Raw genomic sequence first — 19515 nt, 5'->3', positions numbered from 1 at the left:
AATCTTTGGCACAAAACTTTTCAGGGTCCAGATTACGGGCCACGGTCAACTTCCATTTCTCACTGAGAGTTGTGTTGAAGGTTTTGAACACTTTTTTGTTCTCATGTTCCAAGGTCAGAAGGATTTCCAGAAACAGCTGGGTTCTCTCAATGTTTCGCTCCTACAGCTTTTGTGCTCAATTTCAGCTGAGATTTTGGTTGTCAGGATCAGGTAAGCATCTGTATTGGCAAATATAGTGGTACTACTCAGAGAAAACTCCAGTGTTTTCTGTATGTCACACTGTGACCCCAAGTTTTCAACAATGAACACTACCCTTGGTATGCAGAATCTGCCAGTCATTTTGGTTATTTGCCAGTCTCTTCAGAGCTCCTGCTTTAGAATCAATAATCTCAAAATGATCTAGGTCTTCTAGGAGATGTATTAGCACAGTCCATCCATTATTTACACGACAGGCAGTGATGTAGAAGATCATCCATTGATGTGACACAATAGGGGTATGCAATTGACAGTTGGCTCTGCACTCTGTCTCACCCTCTGTACAATAAAGCCTTCAACTTGTTCGCATGCTTGAAAATGGTCCCAAATCCAATAATGCAAGATTTCACATCTTTCATTTTTCTGTAGCAGTAGCTGCTGACAGTGCAATGTTAATCTGATGAACAGGACAGGTAATGTGTAGAGCTCTGGTTTCTGATTGAGTTTAATCTCCCATGCAAACTTACCCACTTAGGAAGCATAATTGGTGTTAGTTGTAGCCACATTTTCCCAAGTTAGTTGGTACATCTCAAACATGTCAGTCGTCTTGTATGGCTTGGGTAGGCAGCAACAATTACAAATTTATATCTACATTTGATAGCGAGCACATTCCCGCAACAGTGAGTTGGTGAAGGTCTTTCAGGCCCCCAGCAAAAGAACGAAGGGCACACCAAGATATAGGATGTGTTCTATTGTTTGTGCCTAGTGACCACAGTTGCATACAGGTGTTTGCTTCATTTTCCATTGAAAGAGGGTTTGTTGATGTGATTTAATCTGCACCAGTCTTTCCAACTGGAATCAAATCCCAGAGGTTCCTCGGCAGGGTCACCGACAAGCTGTTTATTTTGAGCAGTTGAAACGCTCCATGTGGCCCTTCTCTGAGCCTGTATTGAAGTTGAGTGTAAGGGTATGAAGGCAGTTCCACAGAGGGTTGCAGGATTTAAATTTTGTCTTTGGCGGGTTCTGCAAGTCATTGTGCAACGGGATCCTCATGTTTTCATTGACGTGGTTGAGAAAGCGAGATGTCTGGGAAACTCTTCTAATGTCTGGAGGCTGGATGTGCGATAGGACCAGAAGCCAGTCGACTGGAGTCAATTTGAGCATCCCTGACACTATGCACATGGCATTATTGAGATGAGTATCAAGGAGGTTAGTGTGACTGCTGTGAGACCACACTGGTGCACAATATTCAGCCATAGAATATACCAAAGGCAATTGTTGCAGTTTGTAAGGTCTGTGCACTGGAGCCCCATGATATTACAGCCAATTTCCTGATAACCGCGACACAATATCTGACCTTATCTTGGGTGTTCTTGAGGTATTTTTGAAAGGTTGAACTCCAGTCCAGTGTAACAGCAAGATACTTCGGATTAGCTTGATGGCCAATGCTCTCACTGCAGAACTGTACATTGAGTTTGGCATTAGCCATTTTATTGTTCAGATGAAGGCAATCACCAGAGGTTTTTTGGGGGGTTAGGCCTAAATTTCCAGCATTGGAAATAATCAGCCAATATGCTAAGATCTCGGTTTAGAGAGCATCTGATGATATGGAGGCTAATGGACTGAACAGCCGAGGCAATGTCATTCGTATGCATTAATTTCCGCGACTCCATTGCAGGTATATCTGTGGTGTATAGATTAAAAAGTATTCGGGCCAGGATGGAGCCCTGAGGTATGCCAGAGTTAAGAGTTCTTAACAGGTCAGTTATTGCTGCATTGACAAAACAGGTGTCAGAGGGGATGACTGTCACATCAGCACAAAACAATGTGGGTTTATTTGCTTTAAAATTAAACTAAAACAAAAGGCCAAGAATTAGATGGTCCAGAGCATCAAAAAACTTGTCAAAAAATCAGACTAGATACCACATTTCCATCAATTTGTTAGATACTAAAGCATCATCATTTTCTTTGATACTTACAAGAGGGGTTGTCTGCACTAGGAAGGGTTTTTGCTGATTGACAGTACTGCCACACAAAGTCACCAACAGTTTTCTCTGCAATTAGCAGCGGTTATCTGACAAATCGAAGAGCACAAAGTAACTGACACAACCACACTGTGTCTTCTTTCATTAAAGCTCTGGTGAAAGCTCCTGATATTGACTGTTTATCCCAAAACCCACTTTCTTCAATCTTCTTGTATCGCTTGCTTTCAGCATGCTCCTTCATTCTCTCAGCACGACCGGTGACCTCATTGCTGCAGAACTTGAAGCACGATGCATCCTCTTCATTCCAGTCTTTACCTTTCTTGAAAAATTTTTAAGCACTGATTTCTTGTTGGTATTCAGGCATAGAATTGAGTTTTCACCCTATATTTACCTTTTTTACCTTCTCTATCTGTGGAGGAAGGACTGTTTAAATTCAGTGCCGCACTAAATGGACAGAAAGAAACAGGCAGCAGCATTTCCTTGTGAGCCAATCATAGCGCAATATTAACTTGCTTTTCCAACCTCTACCATGTGTGTTTTGTGTTTTACGCTGTGGAACTGCTTCAGTCTCTGAGCTGCAGGACAAATTCTAATGCTTTATGCAATTGTTGTAACAAAAATAAGTACCCCAGAAAAATACTGAATGGATAAGTGCGTGTAAATCAGTAAAAAACAAAACTCCTTTAATAAAAAACTGGTAATTTATCGGTGAAAAAAAAAAAAAAAATCAGCAAAAACTGAAAATGCAGAACACACAATAAGCAAGAACACTGAAGTTTCCAAAAGGAGAAAAATCTGATATCACTAATTGTTGAGATCTGTAATATTATCTGAGCATGTGAAGTATTATTTACTTCCAGCTGAAAAGTTATTGTATACCAAGTAGTCTTGCAGAAGCTTTGGCTGAAATGCATGAGTACTAATGCACAAAATATAGCCATCAGTGTTTGAAGAATTTCTGCAGATTGGGTGTCCTTGTCGTCAGAGTAAAATACTACCAATATAAAAGCAGCACAGGAGAAACTTGTAACAAAAACAAACAATTTAACATCCTTAACTAAATGAAGCTATTCTTTAAAATGGAAAATTTTCGGCTATGCTCAGGCCTGACTTCTGTTTGCAGTTACAATTTGTGCTGGCAAAAGATAAGCCTGTACTTCTTGCACCTACAAGATCTGTACCTACAATGAGGTAACTATGTAGCTAGCAAGGGCTTCAGAGGTCCTCGCTGCTGCATTTTAGTGGGTCTAGTGAAGGCCCGCTAAATCAATGGCAGAGCACTCTCTGGTTGACTCACCTTACTCTTCTGGGGGAGCTGGAGTACTGAAGTCGAACAGAGAGCATCTCCTGTCGATGCAGCACAGTGAAAACACAGGGGTACGTCGACCTAAGCTACGTCGACTCCATCTACGTTATTCACATAGCTGCAGTAGCATAACTTAGGCTGATTTATCCCGGTAGTGAAGACAAGCCCTATGACTGCTTCTGTCCAGTATGCCCACAAAGAGGAGACTGGAACACTTGACATTTAGGGCCAAATTTAAAATTCACCAATGAACCGGGTTAGGTATAGCATAAGACAAACCTATTTGACCAATAGTAGTAAGAAGCTATTTAAAATAAAGATGATTATGTTTGTTTTTTTTGCTAACTTTGTAGATAAAAATATCTACAAAAAAAACAAAAAAGCACTACCCTCCCCCCGCCTAGAATGTCAAGGAGGGATCCATGCAAAACAACTGCAGCACACACACACACACACAGGCAGAATGACCTCCTGTTGCTGCTTAAAGAACGGATATAACTAGTGGAAATGGGAGATGGTACTGCATCCGCCACACAGCAGATCCCTATTGAAACTGCTTCAAGTATGTTATGTTTAAAAGTGAAAGGTTTTTTTTAAAAGAAGTAATGAATGAATAACTGATGCCAAAATCTTAGCCCACCTGTAGGTTTTCCTCTCTCTCTGGCATCGGCCCAAAGTGCTGAAGGATCTGGCTGCGAAATTTGTTTCTCAAGCTTTGGAACCAGCCACAAGCCTGATTGTATACCACGTCATGAAGTGCTCTCAGATTCTTCAGCTCTTCTTTATCTGCAACCTATGATAGAACACTAGAGTAAACTTAAATACACAACACAAAGAATGAGATAATCAGTCTAATACACATTCCATTTCAACTATTAGTAACAATCATGAAGCCTCCACATTCATACAAGCCTTAAGGAGCAATGGCAGAAAGGAGAAGAAAAAGCGTTGTGGTACAGAAATCCCGCACTTCAGACCAAATACCTCTCATAAAATAGCAACATGACAAGAATTATGTAAAACAAATTTGTGTTTAAGTAGGTCATATTTACAGTCCTGCTTTACGTCATTCTGCACTTAATATACATTTGACAGGCCCACTTTTTCCATTATATTCTTTACTACAGTCACACATTTAGATCAAGTTCCAATTCTGATGCAGCTAAACTCTAGAAATCAATACTTTGGCATATTTCATAGTTACGGTGGATACCTAATAGCTGTCCAAAAAAACCCTCATGACCCCTTATTTAAATTAGGAAAATTAGTTATTGGCTATATATCAGTTTAAAAGTAATTTTTACTTCATAAAAGTTAATAGTATTGATTGGGGGGAGCACAATTCTAAGATAAATTTGTCTTCACAAAAGGTCTAGAAAATCTTAGCTATTTTCATTTTTCTTTAATATAGGAGAACGTCTCCCAGCAACTGTTCTGTAATCCCAAACATTTGAAGCCAATTCTTTATGAACAAATGGTAGAGAAAACTAAGATTGTTGGTTAAGAGGAGTGTTATTGCTCAGAAAGAGTTCTAGATACCTTAATATCTTCCAAATATTCGATGTCTGCGGTACAATAGCCATCTTTCATCCCTCTTCGTAAAACTCTAAATCTCTTTCCACCAACTGTGTCAACAACAGACCTCCCATCAGGTAGGAAATGAATATTCCTAATTTGCAGCATACAACCATAATCTGCAAAACTAGAACCAGAAGCACTGTCAGCAATGCTAAGTTCACAATTTTCAAACATTTTTGCAATAAAACGGAAGCTGGGGGGGGAGGTAGAACCATACAGAGCTCTTAAGCAGCTAAGAGTATCAGAATGTATACTTGCTTGTTTTGAGGGTCACTGATACACATCCCAAATTGTTTAGTCCCAGTTTCCATACTTCTGCGAATCATCAATCGGTATCTTGGCTCAAACACATGAAGAGGGCAAGGCACAGTGGGGTATGCCATAGTGCAAACAAACACAGGAACATTCTTGGTCAAGCTAAAGGCAAACCCAAAATAGATTAAATATACCTTTTGAAATCTAACCACAAGACTGTGCCAAGCCATAATAATTAACAGCAAAAGTGCTACACTACGTTTATTTTGCCAAAGGCAATTTAAAAAAAAATAAAGAAATGCTGGGTGTCCGTTGATTTTCATTATACCTTAAGTCATAAAATGTCCCTGGCAGGGTGAACATTTATTGCTATTTAAACATTTAAGAGAACATTACAAAGTGTATTATGGACAGTGGTTTATTCTGATCAAATATTTATAGCCAGAATTCCCCCCCCCCCCCCCAATAGTTTGTAGCATATAAACTACCATTGAAAGAACACTTATTCTGTGAGATGCACCAGTCTGTGAAAGTTTTACTAAAGTTAGAGAATAGTTTCTATAGTTGTAGTTACTGCAAGCCATCAGCTGAATTACTTCCAGGGATGGACCCCGAACAGGGGGAGTGCAATACAAGGTAAAATTTGCTGTGCATGGCTCACATAGTAGCAGCTAACTAAGGGAATGAAATAGATTTGGTCAAAGATTTTTTCCAAGCTGTTTTTTTAATCAATGGTTTTATTTTTGCTAGACGCAGACAGAGTTAGCATTAAAAGTTACCCTGTATCTTGCACTATACCTCTGCCTTTCAGAATGTACAAATGGTCATTTGAATGCTAGTGTTTTGCTCTGCACTGTTAAGTTGCCTAAGTGACAGTTTCTCACCAGTATTTTCTGACACAGACAGAGGCTCTAAGACAGACAGAGATGGTTCTCAATAGTGAAAGGAACAACTTGAAAGTCTCACTTTATTTTAATGTTTTGTACTTATTAATAAAAATAACCCCTAAGATTACAACTGAAAAATTAGAGAATACATAAAATAAATTGGGAAAAAGAGTACTGTTTTATCTATCATGCAACTCCGAGGGAAACTCAGAAGTATGCTTTTCCCCAGGCTTTGCAAGAGGCTATTTACCTGTAACAGTAACAAAGCTGAAACTGAAGAGACAGTATATAGGCACAGAGAAGGAAGAGAGATGGGCCTGATCACGTTAGGTGGTGCTAATCTTGAGCTCACCTAAGAGACCATTATAAAAATGTGTGATTTTATTTTTTAACTAATAATAGGACATTCATTCATTTTCTGAAGTTAGTAAATTTAAATACTAAGTTGACAGCTTTCCCGATATTTAATGTTCCTTCACAAAATTATGAAATGCCATCATTAAAATCATTAACAAAACTATACAAAAATTTCCACCCTGACAGTAACTGGATTTCTTCAAGCTGCGTCCCCCTATGGGTGCTCCACTTGAGGTGCTCACAGTCCTTCAATCAGAGATTTTCAGCAACAGTGCTCATTCAGTCCCCACGTTCCCTAGCTATTCTCATGCCCTTTACAGAGCACATATAGAGCTGTGGATAGACCGCTCTTGGTTCATTCTCCACTGCAAAGCCTAAGGAGACAAGGCTCTGAAGCAAAGTGGAAGGAGGGAGGGTAGTGGAGCAACCATAGGGGGACACATCTTGAAAAAGCCCAGTTACTAAACAAGGTAACCAACCTTTCTCTCTCTTCTTCGAGTAGCATCCCACCTATGGTGCTCCATTTGAGGTGGCTCCCGAGCAGTACCCTTTCAAGGAGATGGGAATTTTGGAACTCAATCTAAGACTGAGAGTAAAATTTCAGAGCCTTTGACAGCATCTATTCAAGAAGCACCAAATATGGTATGGTGTCCTCACGAAGCAATCTTGCAAATCTCAGTCCATCAGCAGAACGACAGATGTAGATTGATATCTGGCAGGTAGGTATAGTATATTACAAGCAGTATAGCAAGAGAGGATCCAGTCAGAAACCAACTTAGAAAGTCTCTGCATGGACACTGACACTCTTTTAGTTGTGTCCACAATAGAAACAAATAGCCTCAAAGAGGGTTGAAAAAGTCTAGTCTTGCCCAAATAATAGGTCAGTAGCCTCCTAACATCCAAGTTATAAAGGGCAGCTTGTTGCCTAGACAGATGGGGTTTAGGACAGGAAACTGGGAGGTGAATTGACTAGTTTATGTGAAAGTCTGAGCTAACTCTGGGCAAGAAACAAGGGTGTGGTCAAAGGGATACCTTTTCTTTGAAAGAGACAGCATATGGAGGGTCAGCCAGGGTCAGCCATCAAAGCTCTTGGCTTGCCAAATCTTTGGCCCTAAAAAGGCTGTTTTCACGGAGAGATTTAGAAACAAGCAGGTAGCTAGCAGTTCAAAGGGAGGCTTCATCAGAAAGTTAAGAACTAAATTTAAGTCCCAGGTGGTAATGGGATCTCTGACATTTGGGAAAGATTAGATAATCTTTTGATGTGTCAAGAAGTTGCAAGGGTGAGCAAATACTGAGAAACCCTCCACCAGAGAATTAAGTGCTGTGATGGCCACTACAAGAGCTTTAATTGAACCTAAAGTAAGGATTTCCTTTTTTCAGAGCAAGAAGATATTCCAGAATCTCTGAGGTAGCAGAGTCAGCAAGAGATTGGTGCTGGTCAGCACACCAGTGGTAAAATCTTTCTATTTCTGATGGAATCTTTCCTACTATTCAGCAGGACTTCATATCCTTCTCCTGAGCAGGAGAGTGCTAACCCTGAGAGTCATCTAGATACCAAGCTTTGAACTGCAGTGTTCAGGTTGGGGTGAAGAACATTCCTCAAGTCCCAAGTGGGAAGAATGGACATTGATGGAAGGTTGATGAAGGAGAGGCAAAGGTAGTAAGGAAGCCATGCTAGTTTTGGCCAGGTTGGTGCAATCATGACGACTGTGACCTTGTCCTGTCTGATTTTGTTTAGCACCCTAAGGACGAACAGCTTTCGGGGAAGAGCATAAAGGAGATTCTCTGTCCATGGGAAGAGAAAGTCAACCCCCAGAGAATGATGACCCAGGCCTCCTCTTGAGCAGAACTTCACACAACTCACCAGAGAAATCTGCATGTAAGAAATATTTGTCAAAATATGGATTTATTTTCCACTTGTGATCTTGAGTGAAGTGACTGCGAAGATCAGGATATGGTACACTATTGACCAGTTCCATAACTTTATTGCCTTTGTGGAGAGGGAAGGAGATTCACTCTCCGTTGCTAATACAGTAGTACATACTGGCCCTGTTGTCTGTCATCACGCAGATGGATTGACCCATGGATGGCGGGTACCATAGCCTATGCTTCACCCCCAGTTTCCCTTCCCTTGCTTCCCACTCTGCATGCAGCTCCAGTCCCCCAGTGCTGGCCCCGGCTGGGGCTAGGCCGCACACCACCCGCCTTCCCGGCATTCCAGGGCGGGGCGAAGGGAGCCTCTGGGCTCTGGCGGGGGTGTGTGGAAGGGACGGGGCCTTGGGCAGAAGGTGTGGGACTGGGGGGGCTAGCCTCCTCCAGCCAGCGGTTCATGCGTTGCCCATAGATTGACCTTGTATCATACAGAGGAAATGCTGTCAGGCATAATTTACAGCTTCGAGTTCCAGAATGTTGATGTGCAAGGTGGACTCTTGGGCAGTCCACCTGTACTGGACAGTCCAGTCCCACAGATGAGCTTCCTATCCAAGGAGAGACATGCTGGAAACTATTGTAACAATGAGATGGGGACAGTTAAATGCAATCCCTGTGCACATATTGTCTGGATTCTTCCACCAGTTGAAGGAGACTAGTATGTGAGGAGGAAGAGAGAGCAACTTGTTCAGACGGTCTCTGTTACAGGCATAAAGTGGCCTGAACCAAACTTGGAAGCAACACAAGTCTAGGAGAGGATGTAGCATGACAAAGATACATGCTGGCATGAGCCTGAGGACTCAGTTGAATTTGAGCAATTAAGTATGACGGAGTGAGGAATATGTCCTCTGGCAGATAAAATCTGAATGTTGTAGCATCAAGGGTAGCCCCTATGAATTCTTTCCTTTGAGGCCTTTGCAGAGCTGAGCTGAAAGCAAAACCTGTTGAACAGAGCCATTTACAGCACTTCTGACTTGAGAGCCAATAGTTGAGGTAAGGGAAGATAATTAATGCCAACTGGTGAAGCTGTGCAGCAACTATCACCATAATGACTTGTGGATAGTTAATGTAATGCTGATTTTTTTCAAAAAGGGTCCAGAGATGATCCTGGCTACTACAAGCCAGTAAGCCTAGCTTCAGTACCAGACAAACTGTTTGAAACTATAGTAAAGAATTATCAGAGACACTGATAAACACAATATGTTGTGGAAGAGTCAACACAGCCCTTGTGAAGGAAAATCATGCCTCACCAATCTATTAGAATTCTTTGAGGAGGGGGGTCAAGAAACATGCGACAAGGGTGATCCAGTCAATATAGTGTAACTGGATGTTTAGAAAGCCTATGACAAGGTCCCTCAACCAAGGGCTCTTAAGCCAAGTAAGGAGTCATGGGATAAGAGGGAAGGTCTTCTTTTAACTTGTTACTGATCCATAAGACAGGAAACAAAAGGTAGAAATAAATGGTCAGTTTTCACAGTGGAGAGGGGTAAGTAGTGGGCTCCCCCAAGGATCAGTACTGGGACCAGCGCTGTTTAACATTCATAAATGATCTGGAAAAAATGGGTGAATAGTGAGGTGGCAAGTTTGCAGATGATACAAAATTACTCAAGCTAGATAAGTCCAAAGCTGACTGCAAAGAGTAACAAAGGGATCTCACGAAACTGGGTAACTAGGCAACAAAATGGCAGATGAAATCCAATGTTGATAAATGCAAAGTAATGTACATTGGAAAACATAATTCCAACTATACATACAAGATGATGGGGTCTAAATTAGTTGCCACTCAAAGATCTTGAAGTCATAATGGATAGCTCTCGGAAAACATCTGCTCAATCCATAATGGCAGTCAAAGAAGCTAACAGAATATCAGAAACCATTAGGAAAGATAGATGATAAATCAGAAAAATATCATAATGCCACTATATAAATCCATGATATGCCCACACCTTGAACACTGTGTACAATTCTGGTCATCCCATCTCAAAAAAGGTATTAGAATTGAAACAGGTACAAAGAACACCTACAAAAATGATTAGGGGTATGGAACAACTTCCCACAAAAGCTTAAGGTGCCACAAGGACTTTTTTTTTTTTAAATATAAAAAAACTGGGACTGTTCAGCTTACAAAAGAGCCAACCAAGGGGAGATATGAAAGCAATCTACAAAATGATGAATGATGTGGAGAAAAAGTATCATCTAACCCTTCAGATAACACAAGAACGAGGAGTCACCCAATGAAATCAATAGGCAGCAGGTTTAAAAACCCACATAAGGAAGTACTTCTTCACAAAATACAGTCAACCCGTAAACTTGTTGCCAGGGCATGTTCTGAAGGCCAAAAGTGTAACTGGGTTCAAAAAAGAATTAGATGAGTTCAAAGGCAGTAGGTCCATCAATGGCTATTAGCCATGATGGTCAGGGACAAAACCCCATGCTCTGGGTGTCTCTAAACCTATCTGCCAGAAACTGAGACTGAACGACAGGGGATGGCTCACTTGAAATTGCTTTGTTCTGTTCATTCCGTCTGAAGCATTTTGCCCCAGACATCGTCCGAAAACAGCTTATGGCTAGATGGACCATTGGTCTGACCCACTATGGCCATTATTATAACTTTCATGAACACCCTAAGACCGGCAGACAGTGTGGGTATATCTACACTGCAATTAAACACCTGTGGCTGGCCCGTGTCAGCTGACTCAGGCTCGCAAGGCTGAAAAACTGAAATGTACATAAGCCCAATGCTTGGGCTTAGCCTGGGCTCTGGGATCCCAAGAAAGCTCCAGCTCAAGCATCTACATTGGCTCGCAAGGCTGTAAAATTGCAGAGTCAGCTGACCTGGGCCAGCCGCAGCTGTTTAATTACTACGTAGACATGCCCTCTGAAGGGAAGGACTTGATATTGGTAATAGTCTTGGCCTATCATGAAGAACCTCTTGTGAGAAAGGTGTATTGCAATATGAAGGTATGTGTCCTCAAGGTTGAGGGTCATGAAATAGCCCCCCAAAACCAGGGATGGAATGATAGCTGCAAGTTTCACCATCTTGAATTTCCGTACCCTGACAAAGGTATTCAGTATCCTTAGTTATAGAATTGGGCTCCACTCGCCTTTCTTTTGGGGAACTAGAATAAAATCCTCTTCTGCTGTACTGAGTGGGAACTGGTTCCTCAGCTCCTATGCTAAGAAGGGATAGAACCTCTTGTTTCAGAAGATGTTAGTGAGATGGATCCCTGAAAAGGGACAAGGAGTGGGGGACATGGGGAATATGCAGTGAAAGTGGATGGAGCACCCCAATGATATAACCTCCAAAAGCCAACTGTTGGAAGTAATACGCTCCCATGACATGAAAATGGAAGAGTCGATCCCCAAGAAGTAGGATGACAGACGTGGCAGAATGGTGCATCATTGGATCTGGATCACAGGAGGATTCATGGTCCTTGACCATGGCATCAAAAGTAACATATGGCAACGATGACTACTGCATCAAACATAGTAATAGTTGAGAACTTTCCCTTCTGCATCCTGCTTTTTTCCTGTGTGGCTGCAACAATTGCAGTAGGTGGGGAACTGGGTGGACATGATCTCTGTGCTGAGATACACTACACATTTTTATTTGCAGGTGTATATATGCCCAACAAACTAAGGGTCTCCCTGGAGTCCTTTAGAGAATGCAGAGAGTCATTCATGGAGTCACTAAACAACTTCAAACTATCAAAGGGATGGTACACTACTGTGCTTTAGACTTCTCATGGAAATCATGAGGACTGGAACCACTAGACTCTACCCATAACTATAGCTATGGAGATGAAGCAAGTTGTCATATCTGCTGCGTCAAAAGAAGTTTGCAAGATTCTCCTCCCCAAAAGCTGCCCCAGTGCTTCTGTGATAAATGTTCACTAAAAACTCAATTTTGTATAATGGATCGGATTACATTTTGCCAGAATTGCCAGATAATTAGCAAACTGGAATTGCAGGGTTGGAGAGGGTGGAGGGTTACCACCAAAAAAGGTCTATGAGCTTATGGTTTTTAATCATATGGGGTCATCCTTGAATGGTGTTGCCTATTATGGACATTCACTGCATTCATGACCAGAGAATTGGGGCAGCATGAGAAAATAAAAATTCAGAAGCCCTAACTAGGTTATGTTTACCCCTTAACTGGGGGGGGGGAGGGGAGGGAAAGGGAAAGTAGGAGGAGTTTACCAGATCATTTTGGCAGCTTTTAATAGTGCCTCACTTATAGACAAGGCTAACCATGCTGACGATGGTGTACTGAAGATATCGAGCAATTTATACTGGGTCTCTTGGCCTTCTAATGGAATCTGGAGAGTGTCTGCCACTCTTTCATCAAGTCCTGAAATTGTTTGAAGTCATCCACAAGAGTCAATTGGGGTGACAGCCTCATCTGGGGAGGATGAGGGGCTATGTTAGTCTGTGGCATTACCACTTCATCAGCTCCCCTTTCTCGTTCTTCAAATGTCTCCTCCTGTAGAATAGGCTGATGTGGAGAGACAGAGGGAACTGGCAAGTGCTAACTGGGACAGTCCACATGAGTGGAGGGTACCTTAGAAAATCATTGTCAGTGGGCAGACCAAGGAGTCCAGTAAGCCTATTGGAGAGGGTCATACCAGAATGGGGGAAGGCGGCTAGGGCTGCTCATACCAGGGATGATGCTTGGCAGGCTGTGGTGGTAAAAAGCTTGGCAGCACCTTTCAGTGATGCAGGTTCTTGGTAACTGAAGCTGGGCAGGCAGGCAGCAGTTCCCTGTGCTGAGATCTGAGAAGCTGAAGAACACTCTTCCTCATATTCCAGTGGAGGAGCAGACAAGGGAGGAGTAGCTGTCAGAATGCACATTGGTACAGTAACTCCTCACTTAAAGTCGTCCCAGTTAACCTTGTTACATTGCTGATCAATTAGGGAACATGCTCGTTTAAAGTTGTGCAATGCTCCCTTCTAACATCCTTTGGCAGCCGCCTGCTTTGTCCACTGCTTGCCTAAAGAGCAGCCTGTTGCAGCAAGCTGGTGGGGGCTTGGAACCAGGATGGACCGGCAGTCCCCGCTCCCCTAAGTTTCCTGTGCTGCAGCTGCCACAGGCTAGCAATTGCAGTTAGCCCTCCCCCCACTCCCATGTACTGCTCCTCCCTTCTGCCTTGGAGCTGCTTCCCAAGCCTCCTGCTTGCTGTGCAGGGGAGGGGGGGGGGGAAGAGAGGGGAGCTAATGTCAGGGTGTCCCTCTCCCCTCTGCTCCTACACCCCACTTACCCCTTCTTCTCCATATAGAGCAGGTTGGGACAGAGAGAGACCAAGAGCCTGGGGCAGCAGCTGCCTCAACTTCCTGATCCACTTAAAGACAATGCATTTAAGAGTGGGTCAGCTTACTTCAAGGGGCAGTGTGCATCTCTCTCTCCCCCACACACAAGGTGTGTCTCTGTCTGTCATGCTCTCTCCCCTCCCCTCCATTCCTGCTGTCTTGTAGAGTGAGAGGCTACATTAACAACAATGTGTTAACCCTAGAGGGCTCAGCCGAGTGCTAGTTCATCATTTAGCACAGAGGTTCTCAAACTGGGGACCCCTCAGGGGTCACGAGGTTATTACATGGGGAGTTACGAGCTGTCAGCCTCCACCCCAATCCCTGCTTTGCCTCTAGCATTTATAATGGTGTTAAATATATATTAAAAAAGTATTTTTAATTTATATGGGGGGGGGTCACACTCAGAGGCTTGCTATGTGAAAGGAGCCACCAATACAAAAGTTTGAGAACCACTGATTTAGCAGCAAGGCATTCCCTGGGAAATATCCCATCCTCTATCTTCACCACCTCAACCAAGCTTCACAATCACCATAGCTGTGAACAGTATTAAATTGTTTGTTTAAAACGTATAGTGTGTGTATATCTATATAATATATAGTTTTTTGTCTGGTGAAAAAAATTTCCCTGGAACCTAACCCCCCCACTATTTACATTATTTCTTATGGGGAAATTGGATTCGCTTAACATCGTTTCGCTTAAAGTCACATTTTTCAGGAACATAACTACAACGTTAAGTGAGGAGTTACTGTACTGGGGCACAGGCAGTACTAGTGAAAGGTGATATAATGGGAATAGCTCAAGCTGCGTACTGGGGATCTTGAGCTGAGAAAAAAAACTCAGGTTCAACAGAGACAAATCGGAACACTTGTGGTACTGGGGTGAATCTGCTTAGACATTTGATGAGACCCAGATGCTGAAGCCCATGCTATCAAGGGGTGTATTAGATGTTCCAGCTCTTGCTGTACCAAAGATGCAGGCAGTACTGACTTCTTTAGTGCCAAGTGTTTGGCATCAGAAGCACCTTGTTCAGATTTCAATGGTACTGAGGGCTTTATTGTTGAACGATGGGTACCGTTTGTCTTTTACAAAGACTGACTTGGAGGAAACTTTGGTACCATGGCTGCTTGAAGCCATTGCGAAAGCCTTTAAGGGGCGTAGGGTCTCCGGCACAGCAGGCCTCTTAGCAATATGGTTTCTCAAAGGAGTACTAGTTCCTCTTGGATGAGGCTTTCCCCATTTTGCTCAAAGGTCTGTCTCTCAAAAACCTAGAAGTCAACTGAGCTGTGGAGACTGACCAGGCATTCCGGTAGCTCAGAGGCCGATAGCTGGAGGGGGGAATATATCAAGACCTGTATCTAAAGCCAGACAAAGTGAATGCTCTATCATGAGGAGCCAATGTTATCTCTGTCACGCCTGGAATGAGTCAAAGCTCATGCGAATCTTGTGCTTTAAAACACACATGTATCCCCAAGAGAGTGGATACACAGTGTGAGTGGCGATCACTAACTGGGAAGGATTCCTGACAAGCATGGCAAAGTTCGAAGCCTGAGGACTTAGGCATGCCTGAAGAAAAAAGGCCTCTTTAGAGAAGAACCCTATGTACGAGGGACAGTGGTGAGACACAAAGGCATGACCAAAAAATGAGAAAAGGACCACCCCCACCCCCCAAAAAAAAACTACAAAGAATAAAAACTAAAATAAAAAAATTAAAATTATGTTCTAAAAACTAGTTTTGTAGTTCCTGTATGAGGGCACAAATGAGTCTCTCTGTCTCAGGCAGAGTCATTCTACAAGGAACTGAGGGAGGTCCATCTGTTGCAGCCCCATATATCCTCAGTACAGGGTATGAGAATAACTGGGACACATGTGCAGACTGAATGAGCACTGCTGCCAAAAATCTCTGATCAAAGACACATGCACACCTCAAGCAGAGCACCCACAGGGACACGATTTCACAATGCTGCTTTGCAAAAAGGACAATAATCTTGCTTTCAAATTTTCTTGGATTAAAAAAAAACCCATGGTAGGCTTACTCTGAGAGTTCAGCAGTTTCTTCATCATGAATTCTTTTTCTCTCAGATAATTCATCAGCCAGATATTTCACCACTAATTCTTCCAGTAGTACTGTGACACTGTATTTCCTAATTGCCAAATACTAAAAAAAAGAAAAAAAAAGAAAAATTTACCATAAAACATTTCTCTTCCAACTGTTTGTAGTATTCTTATACAACATTAACACAAAATTCAGCGCTATTTTTAATTAAAAGTACTGTAATCGGATATGGGACTACAAAAATCTGTCTTAACAAAACTTAAGATATTCCTGAAGTCTTAGTTATAACCTCTAAAATTATTGTAATTGAAAGAACAAATTCTCTACTTTTTTCAGTTTATTTGGTGCATTTGACAAGACTTGAGTCTAGTCAGTGTCAATATTTCTTCTGCATAGTCAGTTTCCCCAGCATTTCCACAGCCACAAGAGAGAAAATAATACAAAGAAAAAGATAGCAAAAATTACAAGAGCAGGCAAGGGAACTTTAATTGACGAGGTATCAAAGTTGGTAATGCTTTAATTCTGCAGCATGGGTAAATTATGTGGCCACCGAAATATGAACACATGAAGTCCCATCAATACCTAATTGATTGGTTTTTTGGATTCTGGAAGCATCCAAGATTTGAGTGGACTCAAGTCATCTGGGTTTTGTGGGACGGTTTATGAAGTTCCTTCTACTACAGTTTAATAGGTGTTCTGAATATTTACCTCTTTTAAGCTCTCTTTACATAGGGGACACTGTGGGGCATGGTCTAAACAGCGTTCTAAACAATTCTTGCAGAAGGTATGTCCACAAGGGGTTGTCACCGGCTCAAAAAATAACCTGAAATTTTTTTTTAAATAAAAAAAGTCAGTTGATAAACAGTGATTCTAACATCTTTTAAATAAATTTTAAAGAATTCTAGCTACGCTATAACAGACAAGTTAAATGAAAATCAGAAATACAAGATTTGTGCTAGAATTTTTTTTCGTGTTTTCGTTTTCTCAACACTGCACAACTTAATGCATCCTGTGCTTCATAGTCAATTTGATCACATTTCTGGATTCAAATATTTAATGTCTAAATGTATATTTATATAAATAAGTTACACAAACGCAGACATTCTTCCTTAAAGCATAAACTTAACGTGATATTACAATGGTCATGATATACTTTAATCAACATCATATGCACACATAACTACTTCTGATTTTTAATACTTTAGAACGTATGGTGTGTATTTATATGACACACCAGAAAGATTTGCAGTTCCTATGGAGCCTATCAAATAACCTACTAAAAGATGAGATTTTTCTAAGAAAATACATGTGTAAATCCCCTATACTGCTTTGAGAATCTCAACCAATATGTGAACCCAAAGGCTAAATGTAAGTACATGTGTTAAACAGTATTTGTCAATTTATCCACCAAAACAAAATGACTTCTAGATAAAGTGTAGTCTAGCCTTAAGACATTCTCTTGTGTTGTTGACATTTAAGAATGGAATACCATTTTTAACTCAACTATCAGTTTGTGTCACAACTATAAAACTAAATACAAATATTATGTCCTTACCAATACTCATCTACTAAGGGTACATCTACACAGCAATGACAGCTCAAGGTTAATGGGAATTGAGTCAACTGACTGGTGTCTACATTGTATTTTAACCCTAATTTAAGGATTTTTCTGACCCATGCTCCAATCTAGGGCTCTGGGATCCACACTGCTGTGCACAGACAAGTCAAAGTAATCCTATCCCAGAGTGCCTAGCACCCCCTATGTCCCGTATTGACACACTAGCCCTACAAATGTGTGGCACTCTGGGAAAACTCTACTGCCCACCCTGTTTCCTAACTGTGATGGTGTTCTTGATGGGATGCAGATGCCCATAATGAGCACCTAAATATATAAACTGCATAATTAGCTCCTTTGGTGGCTGTCTCAGTAGAAATAACTACAGTTTGAGAAAAATGTATACTGAACTACCATCTAATCAGAGAATTGGGCTCTCCACCTCTAGGCTGTGTCACATTGGTAGGAAAATGCCCATGTGCACCTGTTCTCAGGATAATTAGTACATCGGTCTCCGGGGCTCTCAAAGTATTAAAATGAAACTTTGCAATTCTTAATTTTTAAAATGGAATGCTCAATGAAGGTGTTTTTGTTCAGTTGGCTTTTATTTCTCTGTTTTGAAGTTTGACATAAAATGTAGGTTTCAACGGAAACCTACCCACCCCAACCCAGCTACTGCCGGTGAAGTGAATCCTTAGGGCTTGAGATCCCTGGGGGGTGCTGGTGCACACTATACCTCTTCTCCCTGCACCCGGCCAGGAGGGGCCTCCCACTCAATACTCTCACAGTACACATAGCCCTAAGGAGGGCAGGGATGGGGGAGAGCCAGGCACAAGGAACAGAGAGCGGAGTAGGACCAAGTGCCTAACCTGCAGGGACAGGGAGCAGCAGAGCTCCTGGCTTAGCACAGCCAAGGGAAGGATGATCCATGGGAGGGATGACTCCCGCCTATCCCTGCTCTGGGCAAGCTCTTCACAGCAGCTGGAAGGAGCCGAAGCCACTGCTGCAGGAGGCTTCAGGGAAGTTTTGGGGCTGGTTCCGACTCACCGTCCTGACAGCACATACTGCCTGGACACCCCTGCACATGAAGCTCCAGAAAGGGCAGTGGGGTGGGAAAGAGAGCAAGGCAGGCACCAAGCAGCTACCCTGAAGGGAGGGGGAGCTCCTGCGGTGTTGGGGGGAGATCATCCTTCCCTAGCCATGTTGAGCCAGGAGCTCTGCAGCTCCCTCTCCCTGCAGGGCAGCTACTTAGTCCCTGCTCTGCTCTCTGGCCCTTGCTCCTGGGCCCTCTGGGGCAGTGTGTGCAAGGGAAGGCAGTGTGCACCAAAATCTGGCTCTGCTGTTGTGACCAGGAAGCAGCTCTTTTTGCAAAAAGCTTCTTCTGACTGCTCTCCATTAAAAACCTGCAGGCTCTCTGATAGTGTGCTTGCAGACTAGTGTTCAGCAGATAATGGGTTAACACTGACCTGAGCTGCTGTCCTCTGCACAAGGAGGTATGGCAACAGAGTGCACCACAGATTGTTGGTGCAGAGAGGACTAAAAGTTTTCCCCAAGGAACTCTTGGGTGCATCCAGAAGACTTTTGGGATCAAGTCAAGCCAGGGACACGTGCACACAGGAAAGCAACAGGGCTCAGACCCTAGGTCCCAGCTTAACATGGGCTTGGACTCTCTAGCCCTGCAGAGTCCTGGGACCCTAGGTTCAAGCTCTAGTTTAGAACAATTGGTGTGTGGATGCAAAAGGGTTAGATCTGAGCCCAGGCTTACACTGCTGTGCAGACCACTAGTCTGCAACAATAAGGATAACAGCAAGGGCCCAAGAAGTCTAGATATTTGTATGTCTATGCTGCAACGTAAGCCCAGGGTTCGAACTCAGGCTCAAGTCTAATCCCCCTCCTTCTATGTACATGCACATCACACTAACCCCAGGGCTCAGACCAAGGTCCCAAGACCCCATAGAGGTGGAGGATACAAGCCAGAGTCAAACTGGGACCCAGGGTTCAAGCCCTACTGTTCTGCAATGTAGACACAGCTCCACTGGACTTGTGCTCCGGGAATCCATCAAAAGTATTCCACAATCCCACAGACCAACTTTCTTTGTCTTCTGGAG

At 42.6% G+C, this 19515-nt stretch overlaps 1 protein-coding gene across 2 annotated transcripts in view; it reads right to left on the bottom strand.

Moving 5' to 3' along the window:
- Positions 1–19515, bottom strand: part of LONRF1 (LON peptidase N-terminal domain and ring finger 1) — a 38200-nt gene that overhangs the window by 3332 nt on the left and 15353 nt on the right. For both annotated transcript variants that reach the window (XM_034772003.1, XM_034772004.1), the window contains exons 7-11: positions 16561–16675; positions 15833–15954; positions 5323–5481; positions 5026–5188; positions 4127–4279 (exon numbers count right to left, since the gene is read on the bottom strand). In XM_034772003.1, coding sequence (XP_034627894.1) covers positions 4127–4279; positions 5026–5188; positions 5323–5481; positions 15833–15954; positions 16561–16675 — 712 coding nt within the window. The remainder of the gene's footprint in view (positions 1–4126; positions 4280–5025; positions 5189–5322; positions 5482–15832; positions 15955–16560; positions 16676–19515) is intronic.

The sequence above is a fragment of the Trachemys scripta genome, chromosome 5, assembly GCF_013100865.1.
Source record: "Trachemys scripta elegans isolate TJP31775 chromosome 5, CAS_Tse_1.0, whole genome shotgun sequence".
In the NCBI taxonomy this organism is placed as follows: domain Eukaryota; kingdom Metazoa; phylum Chordata; order Testudines; family Emydidae; genus Trachemys; species Trachemys scripta.
Note: the sequence above shows the minus strand (reverse complement) of the source record. Positions and strands in the feature narration are given on the sequence as shown.